A 27,700-nucleotide genomic window follows, 5' to 3' on the forward strand; every position below is an offset into this window, starting at 1 on the left:
AGGCTCAACTCAAATCATTCAAATGGACCTTTATTTCTGGCCCATGAAAAAACTTAGTGGGCTTTAAAGGTCTAAAACTAAGATGTGGGACTAGGAGGAGGCAAAATGGGCTGGACTCCACAAGATAATTTCTTGATATGTAGTTAAGACAGTTTCTGCAATAATAATTTTATATGAAAAAAAAAAATAATTTGATAAGTATTTAATTGATTTAATTTTATAAATTAAAATATTTAATGAGTGTAATTTTATAAATTTATGTGTTTAATTAATTAAACAAAAATTTATGTATGGAGCCCGATGTAATATTATTGGATAATATCATTTCACATCAATCAACGAGGATAATGTCATATATCCATACATAGCATCATTAAAATGATGGAAATTGTCGGACCCACATTAAAAAAACAGATAATACAAATTAGAAAAGGGTTATTGTTGGGCTTTTGATTGTCATTATCTAATAGTTATTGAAGGTGCTCAATCCATTCTACAAATAGAGATTTCTTCATATTTGTTGGAGATTGTCATTATCTTTGGGTTTTTGTTTTTTATTATCAGCAAATAAATTAGCATTTTATTAATAAATTAGTATTATCTTAATCCATGCTTCGGAATTTAAAAATAATATTTTATTTTTAATTTATTTCAATAATATTTTTTTTGAGAAGGGGGTTTCAATAATATTTAGTGTTATTTGTATTGTAATTTTAATACGTAGTCGCAATAATTTTTGAATTATTATTATTATTATTTATTTATTTATTATTTATTTTTAGTGGTGGATCATCAAGGGAAGGCCTTGATATCTATATATGCTAATATATATTATGTTGGTTCCTTATAATTAAAGAAAAATAGTTGATATTAATATCAGAAACTATCGATGTGGTGAAACCTAGACAAACGTATGGATGCTTGACAGAGAATGAATTCATCTAATTGAGTTGTTTGAAAGAATCTATTCAAAATATTTATTTATGTGTCTATAAAAATCACTCATGTCATCTTTCGATTTGAAATTATTCTAATATCTTATACATAGATAATTATATTTTTAAATTATTCTTTATTGTTCTAATGAATAAAAAAATTTTAAAACAAGGGTTTCAAACATGTATATATGGTATGATAGTTTCCTTTGTTGTTAAAATAAATAAATAAATAAATAAAATTTCAATTTTTTTTTAACATTTCATGGTATACGTTAATTGGATTTAATGAAATTTATTTTTTCATTTATATATATGTTTCGTTTATACGAGATGTTGTAACTTGTAATTTTCTAAGCAGACAAGATTCTCATTTAAACATGATTACGAATCTTAACATGGTCGGTAACAAGCACAGTTTACACAAACTTTTTTTTTTTTTTTTTAATCTTTCTAAATCTAAATGACAAAATTTGAGAATTAATTAATTCTCTTAATTCTTAAATTAATTAATTTCTTAAATTAATTCTTAAATTTGAGAATTAATTAATTCTCCCCGCCCTTTTCTAATTTTATTAGATTTTTCATATTTTCTGCTGTTTTTCTGGATTTAGATGCATAGAGACAAAAAAACCAGTCTTTGAAATCTGAAAGGAATATATATATATATATATAGCAATTATTAATATTTAATAGCTATAGTAAAATATTTATTATCTCCATTGATGTTATTTCTGACATGGTGCGTTGGACGTGGACCATATTTGTATATAAATAACATGGAGATTATATTTTTTTTGCCGACTTCTTTCTTCAACTGAAAATCAACATCTTCCTTATAGGAAAAGACCCAAAATGATACTGTATACAACAACAGACCATGCACATGGATATGTTCAATGATCCCATTTTAGATTGGTTTATTCATAATTATTTTATTCAAGGAATATTTATTAAACGTTTAGCTTTGGAGTTTGGACAATTAGATATCCTAATACTTATTTTACGAGACTAATCTCATTTCTAAGTTTATAGAGATCGCCTTGAGAAAGATTTATCTACGTTTGGTGCATGTAATCATATCCTGAAAAAAAAAAATTTTTTTTCGTATTCATAAATCAGACTAATTTTCGCTCGACTTTAGAGATAAAAGGACCGGATCAAACTCATGATTTAACTATGGACATCAACCCTGCAAGTGTTCATTTTTACCGAGTTACCTGTTTGGGTCGTATATTTTACAGCCTGAACTACTATATTCAGGTACTTCTTACTACGTCCGTTAGCTACATGGGAAAGGAATCTCTTTCATTTCCTATTAGCCGTTAGAGATGTGTCAACAATTGCAGGCAGAGGGCCATACAAGTAAATAATTGGCAGCCAATTATACTCTACAATGCGAATTTAATAGTAATATAAAATAATAGAATCCAATTTAATTTATTATAATTCTCTATATTAATTTAATTTAATTATTATATTCTAAAAAAAGATTTTGGGATGATTGGGTGCAAGAAATTATAATATTTTCCAAGTTGCTTTAGGCTTTTGTCATACAAAAGGCCATAAAGATTATTGAATTGCTATTTATAAATACATTGTGATTGTAACTTTAAACCCTTTACTAGGCAAAGGATTGATACCTTATGGTACCCTGCAAGAAAGAATACTCTTTTACATGAGCAAAAGATAAAATTTTTCTCCTTGGAAAAGCTAAAATTTTCTCCTTTGGAAAAGCTAAATTTTTCTCCTTTGGAAAAGCCAACTTCAAAAACTTAATAAAGTCTCATAAAAGGCCAATTCTTATTAGAAATGGATTAGGTTGATTCCTTCTAATCTGATCATAAATATCCCTACCATATTCTTCTTTTGTACCCTTTTCCATTTGTCTTTAACACAGTAGAATAATTAGTCTCTAAAAGCCATAATCTCATGTGCATAACCTCATAAATTTGCTAAAAGATAGTACCTTTTTTCATAAAAAAAAGGAGGAGAGAACTCTTAAATGCCAATAATGAATTTAAAAAAATGAGCTGCTTAACTATACTTTACCAAGCCTCTACTCAAACTCAATGTGTGCTTTTCACCAAGGGCTTGCTGGGTGTGAAAGCAACCACCCACCATTCAGAAAAAGAAAACCATCTAAAATGAAAGCAAGAAAATGACTCCCATCCAATTTCCTTGTCCCACCCCAACTTCCAATCTCCACTAATTGTATTGAAAAACACTATACATGCACAAATCTAGCACAAAAAAATTCTCACTAAGACCCTTTTAGATTATATTAATGAATAATGTTATTTTTCTGTCATAAATACAAAAACAATATATATATTTATATATAAAGATAATTATGAGTCAACAAACAAATGGGTTGTGGAACCTCATCTCAGCCATCCATTTTTTGATCAAACAATTTCATCACCAATGAAGTCATTTTCTGATGAAGAAGTTGAGATAGTGATCATCCCATTAAAATCTGACACACTATCTTGCAAACTCAAAAGAAGATGAGAAGTGCTAAAACTCATAGTTGGTTTTGCTCTTGGAACAATAGGAACCTCAGCTTCACCAACTAGCATTTGGACCACATTTCTCATTGTAGGTCTAGCCAATGGGTCAGGATGAGAACAAGCTAACCCAACCAACAAAATCCTTCTCATCTCATTCTCATCAAACTCACCTTCAAGTCTTGAATCAGCAGCCATTAACAATCTTCCTTCTCTATGTAAACTCCAAACCCATTCTACTAAATTGCTATTAACCCCAACTTTACTAGCCCCGCTTGTTTCTTTCTCAATTGGTCTTCTCCCACTAGCCACTTCAAGAACCACAGCTCCATAACTAAAAACATCAGTTTTTTCGGAGGCTCTTCCTGTTAATAAATATTCAGGAGCTAAATATCCCATTGTACCAGCAGCTACTGTTGCATCAGGTGATTTATCATGTTCAACTTGTCTAGCCAACCCAAAATCTCCTAATCTTGCATTAAACCCTTCATCTAACATAATATTACTTGTCTTTATATCTCTATGAATAACCTGGTTTTCGCATTCTTGATGCAAGTAAGCTAAAGCAGAAGCAACACCAAGCAAAATTTTTCGCCTGTAAGGCCATGGCAAAGGCGTTCTTGCTTCAAACAATGCTTTATCAAGACTTCCATTAGGCATTAAATCATAAACCAATAAAATTTCACCTTTCTCATGACACCAACCTTGAAGCCGGACCAAATTTCGATGCCTAAGAGTGCCAATTATTGATAATTCAGATAAAAACTCATCCTTTCCTTGACTACTATGACTACATCTCTTTACTGCAACAATGTCACCATTTTCTGGTAATATACCTTTATACACAGTCCCAAATGCACCATGGCCTATAATTCTATTAGCATTGAAGCATCTAGTAGCTGTTCTAAGCTCTTTGTAGCTAAATTCTTTTGGCATTTTGATAACCTCTGATGCAAAAGACTCTGTTTTTTTGACATGTTTGTACTTTTTAGAGAATACCCAGATAAGAACACCAGCAAAAATGGCTAAAAATGCACTAGCAGTAACTACCCCTGCAACAGCCCCTGGACCTCGCTTACAGAGCTGGTCATGACAAGAAGAAGACTTACTGTTCTTTTCTTGACTAGTTATTGAATCAGAACCAGTAGGAGCCAATGTCGGTGGCGGTGACTTAACAGAGTTAGCCGTTGGGTTCATCAAACTAGTCGTTGGTGGCGGCGGATAAGAAGAAGACCCAGTTGAGTCAAATAAAGAACTAAAGCTCCACCATTCAATGCTATGAGTTTCTGTGCTTCCTTGAGTCGACCCGGAAAACCCAACATACATAAAATCACTAACGTACTGATCTAGATCAAGAATTAAAGATAGAATTGGCTCTTTGGGTTTAAGATTCGAGTATGAAACGAAGACGTTTAGGCCGTGATTTGACCCGTTGTAATCGATCCAAGCATTAACGAGATCGCCGCTTTTAAGATCGATATTTATAGCTCCCAAATCGCCAACCTGCGTAGAAACCATGCTATTTAGATCCAAACCCACATGATTTCCATTAATGTCTTTGTACTCAACGTCCATAAGAGTATCAAACTCGACCGCCACGAAACCCGACCCGGACCCATCAGCGTTGAGTAGCCCCAGACACCCTCCGGCAGCACCAATAGTCTCCGAGTCCGGCGAGATGACAAATGCAAGCCCGCCGCCAATCGACGATGGGTTTAAATTGTTGACAGAAAAGGAGAAAAAAGTGGCGAAACTCGTAATAGAGTGAGACGCCGGTTGCCGGAATCTAATTGGCTTAGAATAAAGCACTTTGCCGGCGCCGGAGATAGGGACAGCGACGTCACGAGTGAGGCGGACACTTCCATTGTTTAAATGGGCGTCGCCGAGAAGCTTTAGGCTGCTTAGAGTTAAAGTACCAAAGTCGAATTCAGTTGTTGCAGAGGTTATAACAAAGAAACAGAGTAATAACAAAGCAAAAGATATAATGCTTGAAATTCTGTAAAAGATAGACAACATTATTGGCTTGGATAGCTAGCGAATGGCCATTAAAGAATTTTTATTATGTCGTTTACTGAAAGAATAATAGAGATGAAGAGGAGATGGAGAGTTCACGGTTTGTGAGAGATGGAGAAGAGAAGGGGAAGGATTTGTATTCTTTGGCTTATAAACAGAAAGAACCAAAGGGAAGAAACGTACTTCCATGCTATACAGAGCAGGGAATCCGAAGAAGAGTGAAGTAGACAGGTGGATGAAGGGCGTGACACGTGGCCATTCTAACGGTTATTTCTTCTGGGTAGAAAAAAGAACGTTTTTCTTTTTTCTTTTTTTTCCTCCTTTTGTCCTATCTTCTTCTTTCTTTCTTCAATCTGCTTACATTTTTCTAACTCGCCGCAACAAGCGATTGTACGACACCCCCCTGATTACTATGATGCCGTTTTGAACTTTTATAAATACAATGGAAGTTTAATATTTAAAATTAGGAAATAAAAATAATATAATTACTACATTTAAAGTTAATCTGGATATATGTCAACATATAAAACTTGGATAATCTCTTACACAGAGCCTTTTATCCATTTTACTAACAATGTTTTTGAATAAATTTACTTAAATCGCTATGCTTACCGTGCAAATCTATAATATATTTATTTTTATAAATTTATACTCACTGTTATTAATCAAATTCAATACGAGTTTAAATAACTATCATTAATCAAATTCAGCATGAATTTAAATAATAAGAAAGAATTTTTAAAACGAATTTAAAACATGTTCGATTCTTAATCTCATTAATCAGATTGAAATATAAATAATACATTTTAAAAGATACGGTACTATCCCGCTTCTATATTACTGATGCTTTGGCAGTTCATGACCGGTTATATTACATTTAGGAATTTCAAATGTGAAAAAAAGAAGTTGAAGGCTCAAGATAATTACACTGATGCTTTGCATTTTGCCATTGATTAGCTAGACCGGCCAACCGAGAGGACAAGTTAAAAAGCACAACAAAAGGGATGAAAAAGAAAACTCTAGCTGCCCTATAGGGATTGAACTATTTATATTCAACTATGTTTGTCGTATTAGTCAGGATTGAACTACACATTGAGCATTACAATCAAAAACTTATGTATGCATAAAAAAATGAAGTGTCAAATTATGAAAACATTATCTTTAGTGATGTAGTGATGTTTGTCCAATTGCATCTAATTAATTAAACTTTACAACCCCCTCTAAACATCAATTAATGTTACTTACAAGTATAGTCTTAATCATAACCTAATCCCTCTTTTTCTCTTTTTTTTTTTATTACTAATTTCTAATTATTCTTTTCGAAATGTACTGATCTAATTAATTTAAATTTGGACCGGATAAGTTTATAAAGAGAGAAACATATTCTGTCCCTAGTGTTTAAAAAGATTTCATATATAAGAAATTTGAGACTTATAGTTAAGGAAAAATAGTTGTCGTTAATCCAGCCAAAATATAATTTGGGTATAATGAGGAGGTGAAATTAAAATAAATTTTTAATTTTTTTTATCGAAAGATAAGACCCTTTGGATCCAACGTACATCCAACCTTAGAGAATGAATTTCTAACATCCCATTTCAATCCCGGAGAGTATAACCTAATCTATTATAATAATCAAGAGGAATCTTCATTCACCAAAATGTTAGATTTAATTAGATGCCTAAGATATGTGCTTCAGAATATTTAATATATGGTCATAAGAAAAGCCAAGAGGAAATAATACTTTTAATTAACCAAACTATGGGCAAAGACCCAATACCCTACTTTACCCACAAACCACCCTACCTATTATTCACAGGAGAGTGTTCACACTTGCTTCAATAGAGAGTGACCATTTTCTTCTACCTTTTCATTAACAATTCAGAAATTGAAGATAAGGAAGGAGTTAAACTTGTCTACTTTAGTTAGAAATTAATAAGGTTGGTTGCATGTGATTTTTTCTCAAAAGTCAAAGCAAATACGTAGATGTATGTACAAGGTTGAGCCAATTTGGTTACAATCCACTATCATTGATCAACCATCTCAAAAATAATCGAAGAAATACATTAACTATATGAAATTTATATCAACAATAACAATTTATTCAATTATCGAGTTCAGTTCTTAATAAAATGGCCCGAGTCTAATGCTCAGACATGAACATTTATAGCATATTCAGTTGTTAGTGAAATGGATTAAGTCTAATATCCAGATATGAACATCTGTAGCATACAATACACCCTTCACTCCCAAACATCATCATCTAAAGCATGTTAATGTTAATAAATAAACCGAATCTAACTTATTTTTCAAAAGCTAATTCAAGGAGATGAGGAATATCCGATCTAGTCTGTATCGGAGTCTAATTCTACCAAAGATGGCAAAGGAAATTGCATACCACAATTACTATTAGCAAGTGGAGGTCAGTGCCTAGCCCACGCACAGGATCACAGAATTTTTGGCTGTGGGTACGAGAGATTTCCAACTAATGAGTTTGATTTTTTGTGTATGATTGCTTCGTAGACTAAAACCTTCTCTTTCTCTTCTTCCACTGATTAGTATAAAAGAAAATGCATGTGGTGGGTCAGAGCTTCACATTAGAGCCCACCGTTAGGTATGGACATGCATGAAACAGTCAATCATTTATATTTGTTATGTAAGACTCATGCTTTGATAAGAGAAGGGCAGATAAGAAAAGTAACTATGTTTGCCTTTGAGTGCATATTAATGTAGGTGACAAGTGTCTCTTTTAAGCAAGAATTATTTATTTGCATTCATTTTTAACATTTTAGATTTAGCTGGACGATCCAAGTGCACTATGGAGGAACTACCAGTTTAACAAGAGTGAGCAAAAGCTCAGTTTGATTGAAATCGAACAGAACTAAAGAGGGAAAAAAAAAATCATACAAAACCATATCAGTTTGATTCAATTTATCATATCAGTTCAATTTTAAGTCTAATCGATATTTTTTTTATTAAACCGCGCCCAAAATAATAGAAATTTCATCTAAACCATTTAAACTGATAACCGAACTTCTTTGTGAGCAATCTAATTACACTAAACTAAATATGGTTTTGAATTGGTTTGACCGGTGATTTTGCACACTCTTAAAAAGAAGGATAAAACCCAAAATCTTTTGATTATGAGGGCCTTAAACTTGTCGTTACAGAAACTTTTATTTATAAGATCAGGATTTGAAACTTTTATTTATAAGATTAGGATTTGAAATATTAGGGGTCTCTTTTATTCACCAAAATAGTGAAAACTCGTGGTTGATAGATCTCGAATTTGAGACTTTTCACCCTTCACATAAGTGAGAAGATCAATCAGACTACACATGATTTACATTGATATATGGTTTATTTGCCTGAAAGCAACGAAATCCTGTTTTATTTACTTTTAATAAAAAAAAGAAAAAAATTTTGTAGGTGAGAATTCCATTATTACTTGCATTGAAAGTTCACGACAAGCACAACAGTGGCAGGTCGATAATTAATACTCTTCCCATATTGATTCCATTACTGGCCTTTGCTTAAGGAGATCAACCAATTCTGTATTTGTATATGGTAAACAATACCCTTTTAATGTTTTTTTATACAAATTAAGGGCATGATTGCGTAAATTCTCAATATTGCAATATCATTGTGGTTGCTTCCACACTTTGCTATAAGTGTTCCACTTAGTGATAAAATGACAAAAGTTAGAGTTCCAAGTCCCAACAACCCTACTCTCGATTCCTAAATTCCATTTTTAATATTATTAATTTTGCTAAAAAGTCAATTAAATCATTGATTTTATTCACCAATTTGAAATAATGGTTAATGACTATTTATTATAATGTAAGAGCTACTAGTTTTATACTTCTGGATAAACCTCGATCAAATTTAGGCAAGTCTAATTTATAAAAACAGCAAGATAGTAATCTAATTATTGATTTCTTATATAAAGCAATGCAAAGCAAATGGAATTTGAATTCTTGTACTCTTCCAACAAAAGGTGTTTCAGCCCATGGAAGACGGCAAAGGCTGACCGAAACAATATGGTTTGTGAAACTATGTACGAAAATAATGTAGATTGGAGGAGAGAGAGTAGAGTTCGAGTGTTTTAGAGAGGTAGAAGAGAAGAAAGATATGTGAAACGGTGCATTTTAGTTAATTTACTCCCTCGTATTTATTATTTTTGTTATGTAATTTTCACCAAATTGAATTTAGGGTGCAATTTTAACACAAATTTAAACTGCAGTGTCTGAGAAAATCAAATTCATTTTGGGTATAATGTTATAAGTCGTAAAGTTGAAAGTTTATTGGGTATAACACCGCATTATTAATCTAAGTACATTACTTTTCTAGCATTTGCTAGTTGCTGTTCACATAGCGACAGTCCTTTCTAATCTCTCCTTCATCACCTGTAATCGGATTATTCTCCGATAACAAGAGCACAGCTCTAGCAAATTGATCATGGAAGTAACCGTTATCGGCAGCCATTCGTTCGACAAACGGAGATGTAATCGGATCGGAAGCTAATTGTTGATCTACTGAAAGTAATCCCTTGTGGTTCAATATATTCTTGTAATAAAAATTGTCAAGAATCATTGGTGTCTCCCTATCATTTCTTGCATATAGAACTGCCTTTGGGTCTGGGTCTGGAGTTGGGCATCGGCCTTTTAGGTATTCAGCATATTCAGGATCCAGAGTTGGATCAACGGTGGGATAGAGTCTTTGTACTAAATTCATACAATGAACTCTACCCACTGAGTGACCTCCTGCATGAATGTAGACAAATATTCGATCATCAATTGTTTTATAAAATTTTTAGGGTTAATTTTTATTTTTCTTGTCATTTTTTTTTTTTTTTGGGGAGAATTGGAGGTATTACTAGGTGATAAATTCTCGGTTTCTAATCGAGAACCGAACTAAATCAATTCAATTCAGTGGATTCGAATAATTGTTTTTGAAATTCGATTACCGATTGGTTTGAGTATATAAAATCATTTGGTTTTTGATTTTTGGTTTTTGGTTCGATTACCATATACACTAATCAAATTTATTTTAAGCTCAAAATAGTTAACTTGGTGTGAAATAACCAAATTCAAATTGAATCAAATCGATTTAAACGGTTTTAATTGGTTATTATATCATTTGATTTCGGATTTGGAGACCATAAAAATATATTCAAATAAATCGAAACCGAGCTAACTTAGTTTAGTTAATTGAATGCTCACCTTAGTGTTATCTCCTTCAACTTAGAGAGAGTAAAGATTTTTATCCCTCAGTTAATGCATTTTCAGAGGTTGAACTTTTGTTCTCGCTCTTATGCGGATTGGTATGCTTGTGTTTTTATAAAATTGGATATAATGTAATAGATTTATATACCTAAAAGAGCAACTGTTCCTTCAACATCAACGCCCACAGATTGAAAGCGAGAAAGAACCAGTGAGATGCTATCGTTGTGATTAGGGATGAAGTCTTCGATAACTGCTGCGTAACTTTCTTTGCTGTCTCTCCTTCCTGTTTTCATTTCAATTCTTGGTCCTCCCAACTGTTAACATACCAAAACACACACAATTAGATTAAATTAGGCCAAACTTATCTATTTTTTCTTAAGATTACCGAACTTTCAGTTAAAAATTGCTTTTCTGGTTAATTTTACTCTCACATAAGGTTTTAAACTTGAGCAGAATTACCATGACAATGCCATCTCTTGCAGAAAGAGCAACAACATCAGCACAAGAGACAGTGGAAGGGCATTCAGCTTCAAGGGCAGCTTTGATTGTGTTTACATACTTAAAATTTCTCATTCCAAAGCTTCTTGATGATGCTTTCTCCGATTCAATTCCGTTCACCGTCTCCAACAATAGCGAACCATCACATGACTACAATATATTATTAACAAGGTAATTATATATGGTGTAGTTGATGAAAGGTAATTAAACCAAAATTAGTACTATAATTAGTAAAAGATTACAGTACCTTAACAATGCAATCATGGAAGAGATTCCTAAGCCAGGAAACAGCAGTATTTCCATGCTCATTGTAGAGGTTGATGACTTGCTCTTTGATGATCTCTTCTGCTCTTGGACAAGTATTTGCATAGTAACCTAATTGGAGCTCGCTTTTACCTTAATTAACAACAATCAAGAACTAATTAATTAACATAATCAAGAAGAAAAAGAAGAGGAGGATATATGATTCTTTCATTGTAAATATATACACACTCGGTAAATGTACTTATTCAATATAATGATAACGATGCCAGAAACTACATTTAAAATATAATTTTACATGAAAAACGTTTCCGAAACGTGGAAACGCCCCATGACTATGAGTTTTCATGCATCATACCAGAATGAATCTGCAAGAGCAACGGTAATAACAGAAAAATGAAGCTAATTGAACTGGTGTTGATAGCCATTTTTTGTTTCGTGGCTTATATGTGTATTAAGTGATTGGAGTAAAGGATTTGGCATTTCTTATATAGTGTGCGAGAGAGGAATTTTGAAGCCCTTTCCTTAGGCCTTAGCCTCCACCACTACGCCACTTTCTTTGACCTTTCGGCTATTTTCCCCTCACGCTTGAGATTCCACTATTGCTCCTCAATTTTTTAGACATCAATTTGAATTTTTTTTTTTCTGTAAGAGAACAATTATATTCAAATATAATAATCCAATAATTAATATGTGTTTCATAATATATAATATCATAAATCTAATTTTTAATGAGAAAATTAATGAAAGACATGTAATTAGCATTAGATAAAACTTTAAGCAATCAAATTAAAAAAAAATAAAAAAATCTGTATTTGAATATATATATATATATATATATAATCGGATAAGCATTGAATTTTCATTTTCTTTTTTTTTTTTTTTTTGAAGGATTGAATTTTAGTACTTACTTTAATAGGGAAAGATATTGTGTATCACATAAATTATTTATGAGAGGACAACAATATAGCTTTCATTTGATTTGACTTTCTTGGCAATCTTTAATGTTGTATGTATTACAAGTTAATACACTCAAATAATTTTTGATTTTTAAATAAATAATTATATGAGGCAAATAATTATAGATCAAATCCATGATTTATTATACTATATTTACCTTAAATTGCTCCATAACAATCCATGATGAATCTATTATTTAAGCTCCTTTGAAAATTTTGCACACAACATGGCTGTTTAATCATTAATCAATCGAAGTTTTAATAATTTAGTATTGATAAGGAAGCGAGAGATACTATCATATATGTTAATTCACGAAACAAATTGACCCGATCCATTTCAGTTCGTTTTTATCAACATGCTCAAGAGAAGTTTGATTGGTAAGATTGCTTGGTTAGAACTAAAGTTATCGTTTGCCTTAGTTTTGTTATACAGGGATTGATCTGTTATGCTTAAAATAAACCGATAAGATAAAATTTGATCAAAGTTGCCTAAAAGTCGATTGGTTCAGTTAGAATTGATTCCGTTTAATTTTCATCTTGAATTCAGTTCTATTTTACTCTTGAGAAGTTTGATTTTGTATTTTTCTATTCTAATTCGATTCAGTTTAAAACAAACTGATCGTTCGCTCACTCAGCTATTGAATACTTCTTTTGTCCCGAAATATTTGTGTATATTTCCATTAATTTTGGTTGCTTATAGGCTCCAAATTGAAGGGAATGAAAAGTTTGGGATAAAACATTAAAATGAAATGACGTTAGATTGTTAAAGGAAATGGTAACCTCTAAATGTGGAGTTCCATGTCAAATGCCATCTCTTAACTTAATGATCAAATGTAGGCAGTGGGAATTAACTGTTGCCATGTAGAAGCAGAAAGGACCGTTAGTGCGACATAGAAATTAGTGTGAAGTGACAAACTCAATAATATATTACTTGTGGTCGGAAGGAATCTTTTTTTTTTTTTTTTTTTTTAGTTAATCTTGTTTTAGGTGGTGGCGGCGTGGCGCAATATATATTATATGATGACTTTTTCTATTTTTTAGATTTTTTGAAATTATTTTTTAAATATTTCTCATAATATTCAGTTTGATTGATGAAAAATGATAAATTAACCCATTCTTAATCTTTAAAACATTGATTAAACATATTGAAATTTAATATTCTGAAATTGTTTTTAGAGTGTTTCTTAGTCGGATTAAGTAAAAAAATAAAATAAAATCAATCTTATTTGACAATAGAATATATATATATATATATATATATATATATATATATATATATATATATATATATATATATTAAGTAGCTAATTCAATTTTTTCAATTGTGGACAAGTTTTTTCATCATGCATAAACAATATTTGAATATTGTTTTTTTTTTTTTTTTTGGATTTGTATTTGTTTTTTTTTTTTTGTTTTTTTCCAGTTCTCATATGTGAAGAATCCCTATCCAAATTTCAGACTCCATAGTCCATAGTAGATAAAGGCAGGCCGGGCCAATTGTATTTCTAGATGAGCCCATCAGGGTCTATTCTTACAGGATATACCGAAGCAAAACCAAATGAATAGGCCCATTTACAGTATTGTTTTAACCATGTAATGAACGGTAACTCTTTCAATTATGACGGCGACTCCATCATACCATGGGTAAAACATGGGTTTGTTATGATTTGTAAAGAAATTAAGGAAAGAAAATAAAATAAAAGCGCACGTGTTTCTTTTTCTTTTTGTTTAGAAAAAAGGAGATAAAATAGAAAGTGACTTGTGTGGCTCAAAAAAATGTAAACTGAGAAAGGAAATGAAGACAAAAAAAAAAAAAAAAAAAAAAAAAACGTAATCTATTTGTAATCATGTATTATAATCAAATAATATAAATTAATGTTATTGTTTTTTTTAAGATAACAATTCAAAATTTAGAATTACAGACACAAAATTCTTCAGCTAAGACAGAGATAAAAATTTCTTATTTGGAGAGATCCAATGATTAACGGTCCAGACAAATGGAATAACATCACTAATAGCCTTTAACTATATACATATATTCAAAAAATGGGACAAGTAATGTGCAGTTAACTATCACGTAGCTGCCTGCCTAAGTTTTTTAAATGTCTAATATTGAATAATAATATACATACGAGGTAAGTGACAACGTACGACAAAAGAAAAATGAATGCCTATAATACTATATATATAATTGTGGATAAATTTAATTAATTAACCTAATCAATAAGATCATCACATCATTCTTGAAGGGTACGAGCCGACTAACTTGATTGACTTTCAATTTGACGTGCATGTGGATAGAATGATAAGAATTTTTTTTTTATAATTAGAGGTATAGAGAGATTAATCCGTTTCGAGCTGAAACGCTTTTTCTAAAATATTGATTCAACAATTTGATTTTGCGATCATTAGGGTGGAATCTAGTGCGTATTTTAACTACTGAATCAAACTATTTTAAAAGCTTAACGAGTCTCTTAAAACACTCGGAAAAATGCATTACCTTTTAACCTTCTTATATATTAGTCGAGCTAGTGCATTTCAACTATTAGACGCGTTATAAATTAATCTATAATGGGGACAAATTACCAAAGGCATGGAAAGGAGGAGGAGGGGTCTCTTTGGCTGATGTTAAAAGCTATTTTCTCATTATTCTTTCTCAACCTCATAATGCATATTTGTATGGTAGGACCTTTTCTTTTCCATTTCCTTTCCTCCCAACTTATGGTTCTCTCTTTTTCTTGCAGTATATCTCTTTGTCTCTCTATCCTTTGAAGCAACCATACTACAGAATTTGTTTTCATTTTCCATGAAATCACAACAAAAATTACGATCCAAGAATAATATATTGAACTTAACTTAATATATACATATTATGTCTTCAATTTCATTTATCACATTTAATTCATAGTTAATACATATTCACAAACAAACAAAATTACATTTGCACAGCTTCTCAATTTAGCAGTATATACGTTTCATAAATATTATTACAAGCTCTTTTTTTTCAGTTTCTTTAGTTTTTACCGTCACAGCTGTCGGTGGAATAATAGATTCTTGATCAAGGTTGTGTTGTACTGTTGTTGATGTCTTTTTTATCAGCCATTAATGTTTAGCTCCTAAAAAACGTAAGTGATATTCCCTCTCAAGATTCTTGTTGAATAACAGAAGCAACCGTTCTTGCCCAAAACTTGAGGTGTTTTTTCATATCAGCAGCTGCATATACTCTTGGCAACCTTAAATTTAACAAAGGTGAATCTGGTCTTTTTATTATCCATGCCTCTGATAAATATGGTCTCATTATCTCTTTCTCTTCTTCCTTCTCATCTCTAACTTCATCTTCTTCTTCATTGTTGATGATTTTGGTGTTGTAGTTTTTATCATTTTGGCATAATCCAAGTCTTAGTAAGCCAGGAACAACAGTTATCATTCTTGCACTTACGTTTTCTTTCTTGAATATGAACCCAAGATCCAAAAACCCTTTCACTTCTTCCATTTCTAGCTCTCCTAAGCTTCTGCAACTCATGGATTTTTTCAGTTTACTAAATGAAATTGAATTTCTTATACTTTTGGGTTGTCGATTCTTGTTCGATGGCGAAAAAGATTGCGAACAAGCTCTATTTGTGGAAAGATTCGATCTTGTTTGCCTTTCTTTTTCATAAACAACCTTATCTTCTTCTTTTTCTTCTTTATCACCCAAGTAGTTATCCTTTTTCAACTAAAAAGAAAACCATTACATAAAACAAGCATGAAAGCTTATGTTAGCTAAGTACAAGTACATACTCGTTCTGACAAAAAACCGATATTGGATTCTCATTCTATTGCTTAACAAGAAACAACACAAAAACGTACTCAAATGATAAATCAACGAGCTTAATCTCAATAGAACTGAAGTTGTCTTCAGAATTGAAAAGGAAAAAGAAAAAGAAAAAGAAAAAGAAAAGCTTGTCAAATTAATTAATTATTACCTCTAGAGTTATTGGAGGTGATGGTATGGAGATTTCTTCTTGTGTTGAAGTGCCTAAAGAGAAGCTTGACGGTATTGGTAACTCTACAAGCGAACCTGTAAGAAGTGGGATTTGTTGTTTGAGGGTTTTAGGGACTGTAGAGGACTCAGAATACAAAATGATTTGGTGAAACCAGAGACGGTCCATAAGTCCAAACAGACACAGTGAATAATGATCCGCCATTGGAGAGCAAAAGAAAGAGAGAGAGAGAGAGAGAGGAGCTTTCAATAGAGGAAGAAAATCTAAAGTAGCTAGTGAGAATATGAATCAAAGTGTCTGAGTTGTGATGGGTAGTGAAAGAAGAAAGAATATAAATCAAGGTGACATTAAAGGAATATGAAAAGAAGATTAGTGGTGGAACCCTAATGGACAATTCAGAAATGTGGTCATAAGACATGGATTCTCCTCACTCCACATAATTTATTATTCACTACTTTTAATGACTATATTGTCCTTGCTCAAATGGAGGTTATATCCAATCATGTGGTGCCAAGAATGTGGGACCCTTTGACAAGAATTACTCAATACAACACATTACATGTGATAGATGAACAGTATATATAAATAAACATAATGTAAGGAAAAGTGGAGTGTATGTGACTTATGCTGTCCTCCTGTTTGTTTCTTGTTCTTTGCTTTTTGGCCTTTTACAGTTAAAAAAAAGCAAACGTTATACTTGGTCAAGAATAGTCAACTGCCACCGAAGTAAAATTTTAATAGAAGAAAGAAAGATTTGGAGGCTTTAGAGGTCAGAAATGGTCATGACATCTCCTAGAGGTAAGCATTTAGGTAAAGTTATCAGAAAAGAGATAAAACCAAAATTTTTTTCAAAAGCAAGATATGATGTGGCTTATAATAGACAAAATTGAAATGGAAAGCATTCATATGCTCTCTATGTATATCCATATATACTCGTTAGATTTAACAATAAGATAACAACACACCGTTCAAGTGTATCGCAAACTCAAATGCATTCTACAATAATAGCAACATTTATATATCAGTCCACAATTCAGAAATAGAGTATAATTCAGAAGAATAAGAACAAATTTGGGGCTTGCAAACCAATGAAGCTTGTCATTTGGTTGAGCAAGAGGGGTTCCTATGATCACATTGTTTTGATCTTTGGCAATTTGGAGAGCCATTCTTTCAACAATCCCTTCAAGTTTGGTTCCCAAAACCAACACCACCTATACATCAAACATTGCTTAGGAAATTAAACTAAAATCCTGACCGAATAAACTTGTCAAGACCGGGTCTATGGCTCCATCTATTGACTAAATCCTGATATTATAAATAAAGTTGTTCTGGAGATTTGAGAAGCATTACAGTAACTTGATATTCAATAGTTTGAGTTTCTTTCTCCCAAGCTTTATGATTTAAGAAGAAAGCATAAAATTAGAGGAATAAGTATATTAATTTTATCGAAGTCAACTTATTTGATAATTAGAGGAAGGAAGATTTTTTTCAGTAGTTTGATTATTACAGCTCCTTAAGAAGGAAAATGGTGGCAAATAGCCTGTGTAACATCTGTTATACCATTCTATGGCAATAGCATGGCCCTTCTTCATCTACTACAAAACTACAGGTCGTGTGGCTCTGTAGTGTTCAAACTTGGCCAAGAAGTTTCAGTCTCTTTGATAATGCAGGTTGGCAGATGCTTAGGGACAGCTCTAAAGGTCAAAACCATAGTACTTTGTTCTGCAAAATCAATTATTTTGATGTAGTTAATCGTTTTAGTAGCTAATTAGTTTGTCATAAGACGTTCGGTTGTTAACTGTTTTAAGGTTTTAGGGTTTGTCGTGACATTTAAAAACTAATTCAAACACTATATTACCAAACTAACTTTTTACAAAAAACTATCATAACCTCTAAAAACTAGTTTAAACACTATTACCAAACAGCCGGTCAAAACGCTAAAAACTACTTAAAAAATTATTGTCGAATAGCTGTTGTTAAACGCCTTAGTAGCTTTTAGTCGTTTTGAGTAGCTAGTTATTTGAGTAGTTTTTCATAAAATACTAAAAAGCTAAACATTACGATGCTACCTTAACTTCTAGAAACTAGTTCAAACGCTATATTACTGTCGAACACTAAAAAATAATGGGTCAAAACTCTAAAAGCTAGTTTAAACACTATTACCAAACAGCCGGTCAAAACGCTAAAAACTACTTAAAAAATTATTGTCGAATAGCTGTTGTTGTTAAACGCCTTAGTAGCTTTTAGTCGTTTTGAGTAGCTAGTTATTTGAGTAGTTTTTCATAAAATACTAAAAAGCTAAACATTACGATGCTACCTTAACTTCTAGAAACTAGTTCAAACGCTATATTACTGTCGAACACTAAAAAATAATGGGTCAAAACTCTAAAAGCTACATAAAAAATTATTACCGAATACAGATATAATCTAGAAGTAGAGAATTAGCCTTTCAATCGCTTAAAAAAGCAGAAAAATTAATGAAAAACCATTGAAAAGGCAATGAAGGCTCCACAAATTTCAGATGGAAGCCTGCAATAAATTGATTTATATCGACTAGAATTCATTTACATATTCCCTACACAAATCAGTTCATCTGTTTTCTTCTTTCAGCGGGCACTATATACAACTACGATAAATAGTTTTCTCAAAAAAATTAAAAATAAAAAATAAATGATGGACAAGGTAATTAACTTAATCCTTCATGTTATCAGTCACAACAGAAGCTTTGCAAATTGGACACAAGTTCTTCATCGATAGCCATTTCTTGATGCAGCTCACATGGTAATCATGGCCGCAAATTTTCAGTGACCCAACATCATCCATGGTTTTGTACTCTTCCTGGCAATTATAACACAGAAATTAAAATTAGAAAACAAAAAGCTCCATTAACACCAGCCGAGAATCACGGGACTCGAAGTGCAACAAATAGAATTGACAATCTAACACACTACTAGTCAACAAGTAATTCTTGCTTAGATCGGGTTCATGGTGGACCACTATCCCATCAATGAGTCCCATCTCATCTGAGAGTGGTCCATCATAGTCCTGGGATAGGCAAGAAATATACTAGTCAATTCCTAGCAACACCTCCAACCATATAGATACCAAATATGGTACTCACCAGGCAAATTACACAATTTCCTTCATCCTGGCTTTGGCCTGAAGAACAATATACTGTTTGTGTTAAACACTTCGTAACCAGATCTTCAGACAAACCGGTGCTGACACTGCCTATCCTTTCACCTAGTGCAAGTAGTTCCTGCTTAGGCCAACCAAATTAGTAACTGTTTTAGGATCCAAAATGAACAGGAAGAAAGTCATAGCAGGGACAACGACAATAGTAATTACCTCATAGCTCATGTTATCTATGTCTAGCCTCATCTCTCGATGTTGATCCAATATGTTTCTGGACCCATAAAAGGCTGAGCGGTCCACAACCATGAAACCCTGCAGAACAGTAGCAAAATTGAAAGTTGATTATTTAAAAGCAACGAGTGAACAAATGTTGTGACGATGGACAAAAATGCTTTAAAGATGTAGGTGATCCAGCACACAAGATAATTATATGCAAGAATCAGCATCTCAGCAATCTGGCAAGTTATTATGCAAGAAATTACACTCGTATAAAAAAGGAAACATAGTGGCAGAAATTTTTCTTAATGTATACAAGAAGAAAATCCTTTTGAAAGTTATACCTCAGATGAGAATCGATCATGAAGACCTGGTTCATTGGACACTGATCGGTGTCTCTCATAAGAAATCCTTGATCTCCCATTCCTATCACCATTCCTCCAAGCTAAAGAGGATAATAGCCTTGATTGTCTGGAGGAGAAGTTTTCAGCAACCAATGGCATGCCATCATCTGAAGGTGCAACATGCCCCAACCGCATGCTGCTTGAGGAAGCCCTAAAAGTTGGGCTAGGCCTTTGAGAATAGCTACTGCGAATGCCTCTTGTAGAATGTGCCGTCGGAGTATGGAAACTGTGAGCAACAACAGGATTTCTACTGGAAACGAAATCATGGTGATATGCCCTAACATCTACAGAAGCATTAGGTATGCTGCTTCCAACAAGGAAATGGTTTGTCTCTTGACCATATCCACTAGAGTCTGCAACATGAAGTCAAAAATCCCTTAGAATAAGTAACAGGTAATGAAGTTTTCCATGAAATTTATCAGTCACCAACCTGAGACTAGCATCCTTCCAGCAGCAGGAGACCTAGCATGGCTCCAGTCATGTGTCAAAGTACTAGAGTTTTGACCTGGAAAATCCACCGAGCTAGAATGGTCAAAGGGGTGGTTTGCAGGATAGGAACCATGGGAAGAATTGCTTGATAAATGAGTCCTAGCCAAGTTAGATTCCTGATCAACAGCAGGCCTGCTTCTCACGTTCCTAATAGAACCCTCGGGCCTAATTGAGAGAGTGCCTCGATGGCCAGGGGTCATACTAATGCATTCCCAAGCCATATATTGCGGATCTAAATTTGGTTTCTCCTGGCGCAACTCAGAAGATAGAGCAGGTTCAGAAGAGCTTCCAGCACCATAATATCTGCTTGTACTGCCTCCTTCACTAGCAGAAGGGACTCCAGGGCTTTTTCGCTTATGGGGCCCTCTACCATTGCCCATTGTAAGATCAACAAGGCCACCCTCAATGCCATGAAAAGCTTGTCTGTCATAATTGGATGAAGATGCATGATGTGCATGATTTTCTGGGACTATGCAAAAGGTTCCAGCTGTTGAGGAATGCAGAAAAGGATCATGTGACGGGCCTGAAGCATCTGGTTGATAATGTGATACTTCAGTGCTGTGACCAGAAGAAATATAAGCATTTGACATTGGTGTTGGGTTCCATTGAGAAGCAAAAGGCACTCCATCAACAGACATGCTTTCTGCTGGATAAAAGAAAGAACCATTCTCTGCAGGACCAGTCCTGGCTGCAACACAAATCAATGAAAACTGAAGTTAGACTTAGGTGGCTCACTCTCATGGAAGGTATATGTATCTGACTACATTCCTGTTATTCAATATGTTACTCTATAATACAAATGTGTGGAAGAATAAATATTGAAGTAGCAATACCTAAATTTGCATAAGGTTGCTCTACATGCATGTGATTCCAATTCTGATCCTGTTCACTCTCAAACATTTGAGATGTGCTAAATAAATGTCTATGCCCCATAATGATATCACTTCAAAGCAAATTATGTCCTGCAGTCAAATCAAGGAGAAATCTACAATCTGCAGCAAGGAAAACCATGTCAATAATCAGAAATGATGGAATAGTTACTCTAGATATACAGAGAATGGAACAGCCTATTGACACAGAGCAACAACTCCATATTATGTTTCAACAAATTTAAACAAAATCACCATTGTATGGGAATATATTCAGATTTACGTCTAATTTATTCCTGATGAAAGGTTAAAACTCAAAAGATTTCCTATCAGTTTCACGCACTAGATGGTATACATGTTTAAGAGGAAGTAAAATAATCAAAGTGCAGATTATATAAATAATTCAGCAACTGCTTACCACTCACCATTGTTATTTGAATTAGGAAGTAAATCAAATTTTAAGCCTTCCATTTTAGGAGATCAAGACATGAACATGCTAATGGAAATAGGCCCTCATTCTCACAAATCAAACAAGGTACACCATCGGAAACAGCATGATTAGTAATGCCTGTGTAAGATGAAGTGGATATTGATAAAGGTAGTCACTCAAACTGAAAATAAGTGACTATGAGTGGATAGAGATCTGTATGGACAGAATGACAAGTTAGAATATAGATAGTTTTGACCCAATCAACTACAAGCACTCACTGAACCCAAAATGGAGTAGAGAGGAAATTCATAAGAAACAACCAAGAAAAAGATTTGTCTCATGGGAAACAACACTCATAACCTTCCCATAGATGATAACCGTGAGAGATGCACTACAAAACAAAGGGAATCCAATGTTGGTGAAAGCAGCAATAGATGAACAATAAAAGGAAAAAAAAAAAAATCTCAACAGTGGAAGTATATTATGGTACCTACTGCTCACAGCAACTGGCTTATCATAGCACTAACAATGGAAGGCATAATCTCACCAAATCACTCTACTGCTGCAGGTGCTAGTACACAGGAAGTCTCTCCTAAAAGCCAAATGTGAGATTTAAATCTTGAGAAATTACTACAACATCATTACTAAACTATTACCAATCTCCTTCCTAATCATCAAGTTTTGAGTTAACAAAATAATGATTGCTCAGATGACAAAACAGAAGGAGCAAAAATAAATTAACTAGAAAACGTCTTGCAAAATGTAAAGAAATGAAGAGAAAAGTTATAGAGAAAATACCCTGTAAGCACGATACAGTTAATAGCAGTCAAGCAAAGGGAAGAAGATCCCAGTTTCAATATTATGGATCAATTCAAGAAGCTGAGATATTATTATCAAACTGTATTTGCAAGAGAACTGTTGTGTGTTTTTGGTAGACTTCCAGAACCCTAAGGCTTCGACCTCTTCAGGATACCAGGAATCAGACTTCTGAAATTCAATGGCAGCAGTTTCCAAACACATTTGAGCACACAATCATGACACTGACACCCCATGTAAGGTGGTAGTCTCAAAGACATCTTAGTTAAACACTGGCACCCCGTGTATGGCGCTATTCCTATAGACATCTTAGTCATGGACATGAGACATATGAGGTAAACCAGAAACATGCCATATTCATGGCCAATTTCAAGGTATAGCATGAATTTTGAGATACGCAGACAAGTCCAAAGAAAATGGGTAAAAATGCACTGGAAAAAAAAAAGAAGCAAAAATGAAAATGTAGAATGAGAAGATAGGAGTTAGGTGTCCTATGTACTTTTTCACAAATAATAGGAGAAAGGAAATCCTAAAAATTTTCAATAATCCTAAAAATTTTCAATAAAGAAATAATTAGCATGCACATTATGACTCGAAAGGGCATGAACAGGTGGGGGTGGGAAGGGAGAAGACAGAAATAGAGAATCCTAATTTATTCATTATTTGACAGGGAGAAAAAAAAAATCTTTCATTTACCATGGTGAACAGTTTTACCTTCAACCTCTGAACTAACACCTAGGGATCTGTTTTACGTTAATCCCCTTCTTGGAGCATTGGTATTGATGATCAACCATCCTTAAGGTTTTAACTTCAAATCCACATTTTCAGAAATCTCAAAGCTAAATATGAATTTTGAAATCCCAGATTTTTTAGGCATTTTCTGCATGCCGATTCTGATCCCGGATTCAGGTCATGACATGAATATTTAATGCCCAATCTCAACCAAAAGATTTTAGATTTTAGTTTGTTGTAATCGCCTGTACAACTTCTCATCTTTTTTAAGTAAAAATGCACCATAGAAGCTGAGAGGAAAATAAAATGTCTACTCCAAATAGCAGAATAATTAGTCAATAACTGTAGCTCCTTGAGCCCATGTCAAGTCATCAATAATATTGTACTAGTTATCCACTAGTGTGTGTGTGTAAGCCTTACTATTACTTAATTAATTAATGGCAAAGCAATTATATATATATATATATATATATAGAGAGAGAGAGAGAGAGAGAGAATCAGCAACAATTGGCCCATGCACTAAAACAGAAGCATCATAATGTCATTTGTTTAAAAGCAAGTAAATGAAGATTAGTGCTAGAAGAAGAAAAAAACAAGCAGATGTGTGTTAGCTGGATATCATTTTTATGAAGTTTCAAAAATATCACCTTTAGAATTTTCAAAAATATTTTCTTAAGCATCACTCATTTTGTTATCAAATATCAAAAGGTTTACATTAGAAAAGAAGAATTTAAAACCCAATATAATAAAACCAAACTTGATCATATAAATAAGATGTCAGAGTGAGGAAGAATGATGGAAACAGCACCAAGAAGAGGAAATAAGTAGGATAGTTGAGTTCTTTTTGATATACTGTATGCCCACAATAAATCCTTTTCATTCCTATGTGTGTGTGTGTGTGTGTGTGTGTGTGTATATATATATATATATATATATATATATTGCTTGAAGTTGCTTGACGACCAGGAGAATTGCAAACTTACACAGCAATGTGAAATAATCCCCTAGTGCTAAAAATAATTCTCTCTGGAAACTAATACAAGATGTTTCTCATCTGCCAAAATCTCGAAATATACATATTAAAGCTTTTATGATACATAAAGATCATATATGTAGCCTAGATGATCATATAGGAAGAAGATAGAAGCTTCATACATATGTTCATAAAATATTACTGCAGAGAAAGTCAAACGGAAGATGTAGTAGAATGCAATAGGACACTCTCACAGAGCCAGGTCGGATAATTGATCATTCATATAAAGCAGCAAAACACCTTTTCAGCAGCAGAATTAAAATTAATAAGAATCAAATCTCCAGCAAAGAAAATCCAACACCCTTCGTCTAGGCAGGTGAAATTTATGAGCATCAGACTTTGATTATAAGCATGAGATGTTACATTCATATTTCCCTTCCATGCCGATGACCCATGTAAACCTGAAGAGATCAAGCCTTGACCATCATATAAATAAAATAAGCATTTCAATGCTTACTTATTTACTATTTCTCTCCTAGTAAGATTACAGCCACCTAATAATCCTCAAAGAGCGTGTAAACCGCGATCTATAAGTAGGTGACTAACATCCTTGCTGCACTCGTACCAATCCCAAAAAAATGCCAACATCCATCACCAAATATACGAAGTCTATACAGTATATATTGCACACCATATTAATTCTGCCATCTCAAAAAGACTAGAACATCACATAGTATAATAATCCAAAACCCAAGTAGCAGATTACCCAGCTGACATCCACCCAGCACATATAAATTATTGAATCCAGTCAAGAATTACTACTGCATAACTTTCACACCACAACAAACACAAAGCCAGTGGCAAGGGGCTATCAAAAAGTTTGCCTACCACTAACAAAACTTTTGAAACCCAACTTCCATCCCACAGAAGTACTGACCAAAAGAATCACATTGCTGGATTATGCTTAACCCCTTCACATAAAAGCCAGGTCCTAAACTTCCTGTAACACGCTGAACAAACACTTTGCATCAACTAGAAAACAAATAAGTCTATCAAGATGCTTAGCTATGCTTTAACAAATTTTTTCATTTCAATACAGTAAAGCCTCCATCCGTGGATCAGATGACATACCCATGGCAAAACTGATTTCCAAGCTAACATGTCTAAATAATTCTTGAAAGTGGAATTAGAGTCTTTAATACCATATAGTTTGCCCTCCCAAAATGAGGAACCTTATATCACTGATTGTGCTATCCTATCCTGAAGAGAACACAGGATTTAAATTCAAATATCTCCTTCCACTGCCCAATCAAAAGTGCCTGCAACACCATTTGCAATTCAGAATATATGAAAAAAAAGGCTAACACTAAGTTACCATGATCTTCAGCATCCTATATCTGAAGTTAAGGGTGGGAAACAAATTATATATCATAGACGATATCCAAAGTAGGAACTAAAACCAGCATTCGCCAATAAATAAAATAAAAAATAATATCTTGGCAGGACATGTTCAGGACTGGAGGATGAATAAATTATGCAAAAAAATATAATCTTGTCATTGCCGATACTGACACACTTGGCCAATCGATAAAAAAGCTACAAGAAAGCTTGTCTGCATTTTAGTTGATAGACAATGGGACTCTGACAAAGAGATAGAATGCATGCATCATCAAAACTTCTCACCTGTAACCATGGACATTGATAGTAATTCATCCTTCAGTCAAGTGAACAAGAGTAAACACCATCGTAATATTAAACCTGCATACAAAAAACAATCTAAATTCTAAACCTAGTTGATGCTACGGAAATCTAGATTAAAACTAGGGTTTAAGTTAACTACCAGAGGCCCCCATTCAAAGAACTACCATCTGAAGTACAAGAAACTAAAGTAAATATTTTTAATCACACTATTTTCTTGTTATGCAAAATCAAATTCTCAAAAAGGATAGATCAGATTTCTTTTTTCACTTCCACAAATTTGGTTAGCTTAATTCTTTGAAGACAAAGACAAACAGTTGATGTTAAAAAATGGAAAAGAAGCATGGAAATGGATGACTTCTGCTGAAACATAATTGAATCAACAAAAATTATGTTCAGCAACTCAATAAGATAAGCTTTGATTTGAAGAGTTTTGTAAAAGAGAAGAGCGACCAAGGGCTTTAGAATGACGTGACACGATACTTAGGGAAGTAGCATTAGTATTACACAATAGGATACCAATTTCTTATACAATTATAAATTAGGTTCAACAATTCTCTTCCCAAAGAGTCAAATAAAATTGTACTCTAGTCTAGATTTAACGGGTAAGAGTCAAACGCATATACACAAGCATAACACAAAGCAACAACAGTTTTTGACACAAACAGCAGCAGCACGCCTGATAATGAGCTGAATTGAAGTCGTACATCTACAAAGCATAACCCAGTAAATAGAAGTTCAAGTGATCTATTGCTGCAACATTATCCAGACCAGATTTGATACAAGCATGGAGGAATGACACGTGTACAATTCAACCTAACAAATAGACCTCTTTATGGATCGATCGCTTCAACAGTCATAATCACAGCAATCATTTATACGAACCTGAACTCAACAACTAATACAAAATAAAGAACTGTAAAACCAACGATTCAATGATCAAACGACAATTGATGAACAAGAACAATATAATAACAAAAAAAAAAAAAAAACAGTAATAAAAAGCCATGAGAAAGCAATAATCAAGCGATCAAAAGCAAAAGGAAAAAGCTGATCAACTAACGGAAGATGATCAGGGCTGAGATTATCAAAATTCAATAAATATACATGATCATCAAACCAATAAACAAATTAATACCAATAAGTCTTACAAGTGCCATAAAATCATTACTCCGATATGATCAACCGGAAAAAGTACCTTAAAGCTCGTGGCGGAAAAAGGAAGAGCCGTGTAGAGAATGAGGCTTGGAGAGAGAGGAAAAAAGTTAAGGAGAGGTTCGTTCTCCGAAGGAACCAAGAAATAAAGCGGTTGGGTGAGTGCGTTTGGCCTTTGTTGAAGAAATAAGAGGAGGAGAAATTGGCTGGTATGCCCACCGTTACCGGCTACCAGTGCAAACTGTATTAACCATTTTATTAATCTTTTGTTTGCTTTATTTTATAAAAATAAATTTTTTATCTTGGTCTGAAAAATGGCTGAATGCATATATATTTACTTACAACTTTGCAACTTTAATTTTACGTCAACTTTAATTTTACTGAAGATCTATTGTACACTTG

The 27,700-nt window shown here is 33.2% G+C and overlaps 4 protein-coding genes across 17 annotated transcripts; all 4 read right to left on the bottom strand.

Moving 5' to 3' along the window:
• Positions 1 to 3,192: 3,192 nt before the first annotated feature.
• Positions 3,193 to 5,666, bottom strand: LOC105642196 (Concanavalin A-like lectin protein kinase family protein). The gene has a single exon (XM_012226928.4). The coding sequence runs from the start codon at positions 5,459 to 5,461 to the stop codon at positions 3,344 to 3,346; it is 2,118 nt and encodes a 705-aa protein (XP_012082318.1). The 5' UTR covers positions 5,462 to 5,666; the 3' UTR covers positions 3,193 to 3,343.
• Positions 5,667 to 9,733: 4,067 nt separating this feature from the next.
• LOC105642197 (Peroxidase superfamily protein) lies at positions 9,734 to 11,946 on the bottom strand. Its single transcript, XM_012226929.4, has 5 exons — positions 11,798 to 11,946; positions 11,426 to 11,574; positions 11,140 to 11,328; positions 10,829 to 10,994; positions 9,734 to 10,218 (listed from the first exon to the last, which is right to left on the bottom strand). Exons 1-5 carry the CDS (start codon positions 11,865 to 11,867, stop codon positions 9,812 to 9,814), a joined length of 981 nt encoding a protein of 326 aa, XP_012082319.1. The 5' UTR covers positions 11,868 to 11,946; the 3' UTR covers positions 9,734 to 9,811.
• A 3,276-nt stretch (positions 11,947 to 15,222) lies between these two features.
• Positions 15,223 to 16,800, bottom strand: LOC149497976 (uncharacterized). The gene is made up of 2 exons (XM_089717432.1): positions 16,364 to 16,800; positions 15,223 to 16,113 (listed from the first exon to the last, which is right to left on the bottom strand). The coding sequence occupies exons 1-2, from the start codon at positions 16,583 to 16,585 to the stop codon at positions 15,541 to 15,543; spliced, it is 795 nt and encodes a 264-aa protein (XP_089573558.1). The 5' UTR covers positions 16,586 to 16,800; the 3' UTR covers positions 15,223 to 15,540.
• A 2,069-nt stretch (positions 16,801 to 18,869) lies between these two features.
• Positions 18,870 to 27,499, bottom strand: LOC149497977 (RING/U-box superfamily protein). Of its 14 annotated transcripts, XM_089717629.1 has the most exons (12): positions 27,342 to 27,488; positions 26,129 to 26,203; positions 22,723 to 25,764; positions 22,415 to 22,516; positions 22,203 to 22,315; positions 21,920 to 22,062; positions 21,459 to 21,617; positions 20,567 to 21,313; positions 20,077 to 20,489; positions 19,730 to 19,828; positions 19,503 to 19,640; positions 18,870 to 19,219 (listed from the first exon to the last, which is right to left on the bottom strand). In XM_089717629.1, the coding sequence occupies exons 7-12, from the start codon at positions 21,556 to 21,558 to the stop codon at positions 19,073 to 19,075; spliced, it is 1,644 nt and encodes a 547-aa protein (XP_089573755.1). In that variant the 5' UTR covers positions 21,559 to 21,617; positions 21,920 to 22,062; positions 22,203 to 22,315; positions 22,415 to 22,516; positions 22,723 to 25,764; positions 26,129 to 26,203; positions 27,342 to 27,488; the 3' UTR covers positions 18,870 to 19,072. The 14 variants fall into 14 exon arrangements, with proteins under 14 accessions (XP_089573755.1, XP_089573752.1, XP_089573753.1 ...); XM_089717626.1 differs by having other exon boundaries at positions 21,920 to 22,315; XM_089717627.1 differs by having other exon boundaries at positions 21,913 to 22,315.
• Between the last annotated feature and the right edge of the window lie 201 nt (positions 27,500 to 27,700).

The sequence above is a fragment of the Jatropha curcas genome, chromosome 2, assembly GCF_041381405.1.
Source record: "Jatropha curcas cultivar XTBG-Jc1 chromosome 2, XTBG_Jcur_1.0, whole genome shotgun sequence".
In the NCBI taxonomy this organism is placed as follows: domain Eukaryota; kingdom Viridiplantae; phylum Streptophyta; class Magnoliopsida; order Malpighiales; family Euphorbiaceae; genus Jatropha; species Jatropha curcas.

What these genes read in the sequence shown, in the direction of transcription:
- LOC105642196 (XM_012226928.4), bottom strand. Translation starts at nt 5,461, where the DNA reads ATGTTGTCTATCTTTTACAGAATTTCAAGCATTATATCTTTTGCTTTG.
- LOC105642197 (XM_012226929.4), bottom strand. Translation starts at nt 11,867, where the DNA reads ATGGCTATCAACACCAGTTCAATTAGCTTCATTTTTCTGTTATTACCG. An exon ending in CAAGAGATGGCATTGTCATG is followed by an intron (nt 10,995 to 11,139) that starts GTAATTCTGCTC and finishes GTATGTTAACAG; the next exon opens with TTGGGAGGACCAAGAATTGA. An exon ending in AGGAACAGTTGCTCTTTTAG is followed by an intron (nt 10,219 to 10,828) that starts GTATATAAATCT and finishes ACATTCATGCAG; the next exon opens with GAGGTCACTCAGTGGGTAGA.
- LOC149497976 (XM_089717432.1), bottom strand. Translation starts at nt 16,585, where the DNA reads ATGGCGGATCATTATTCACTGTGTCTGTTTGGACTTATGGACCGTCTC. An exon ending in CACCTCCAATAACTCTAGAG is followed by an intron (nt 16,114 to 16,363) that starts GTAATAATTAAT and finishes TTTTCTTTTTAG; the next exon opens with TTGAAAAAGGATAACTACTT.
- LOC149497977 (XM_089717638.1), bottom strand. Translation starts at nt 21,558, where the DNA reads ATGGGGCATAGACATTTATTTAGCACATCTCAAATGTTTGAGAGTGAA. An exon ending in GCAACCTTATGCAAATTTAG is followed by an intron (nt 21,314 to 21,458) that starts GTATTGCTACTT and finishes TTTGTGTTGCAG; the next exon opens with CCAGGACTGGTCCTGCAGAG. An exon ending in TAGATAACATGAGCTATGAG is followed by an intron (nt 19,641 to 19,729) that starts GTAATTACTATT and finishes TGGCCTAAGCAG; the next exon opens with GAACTACTTGCACTAGGTGA.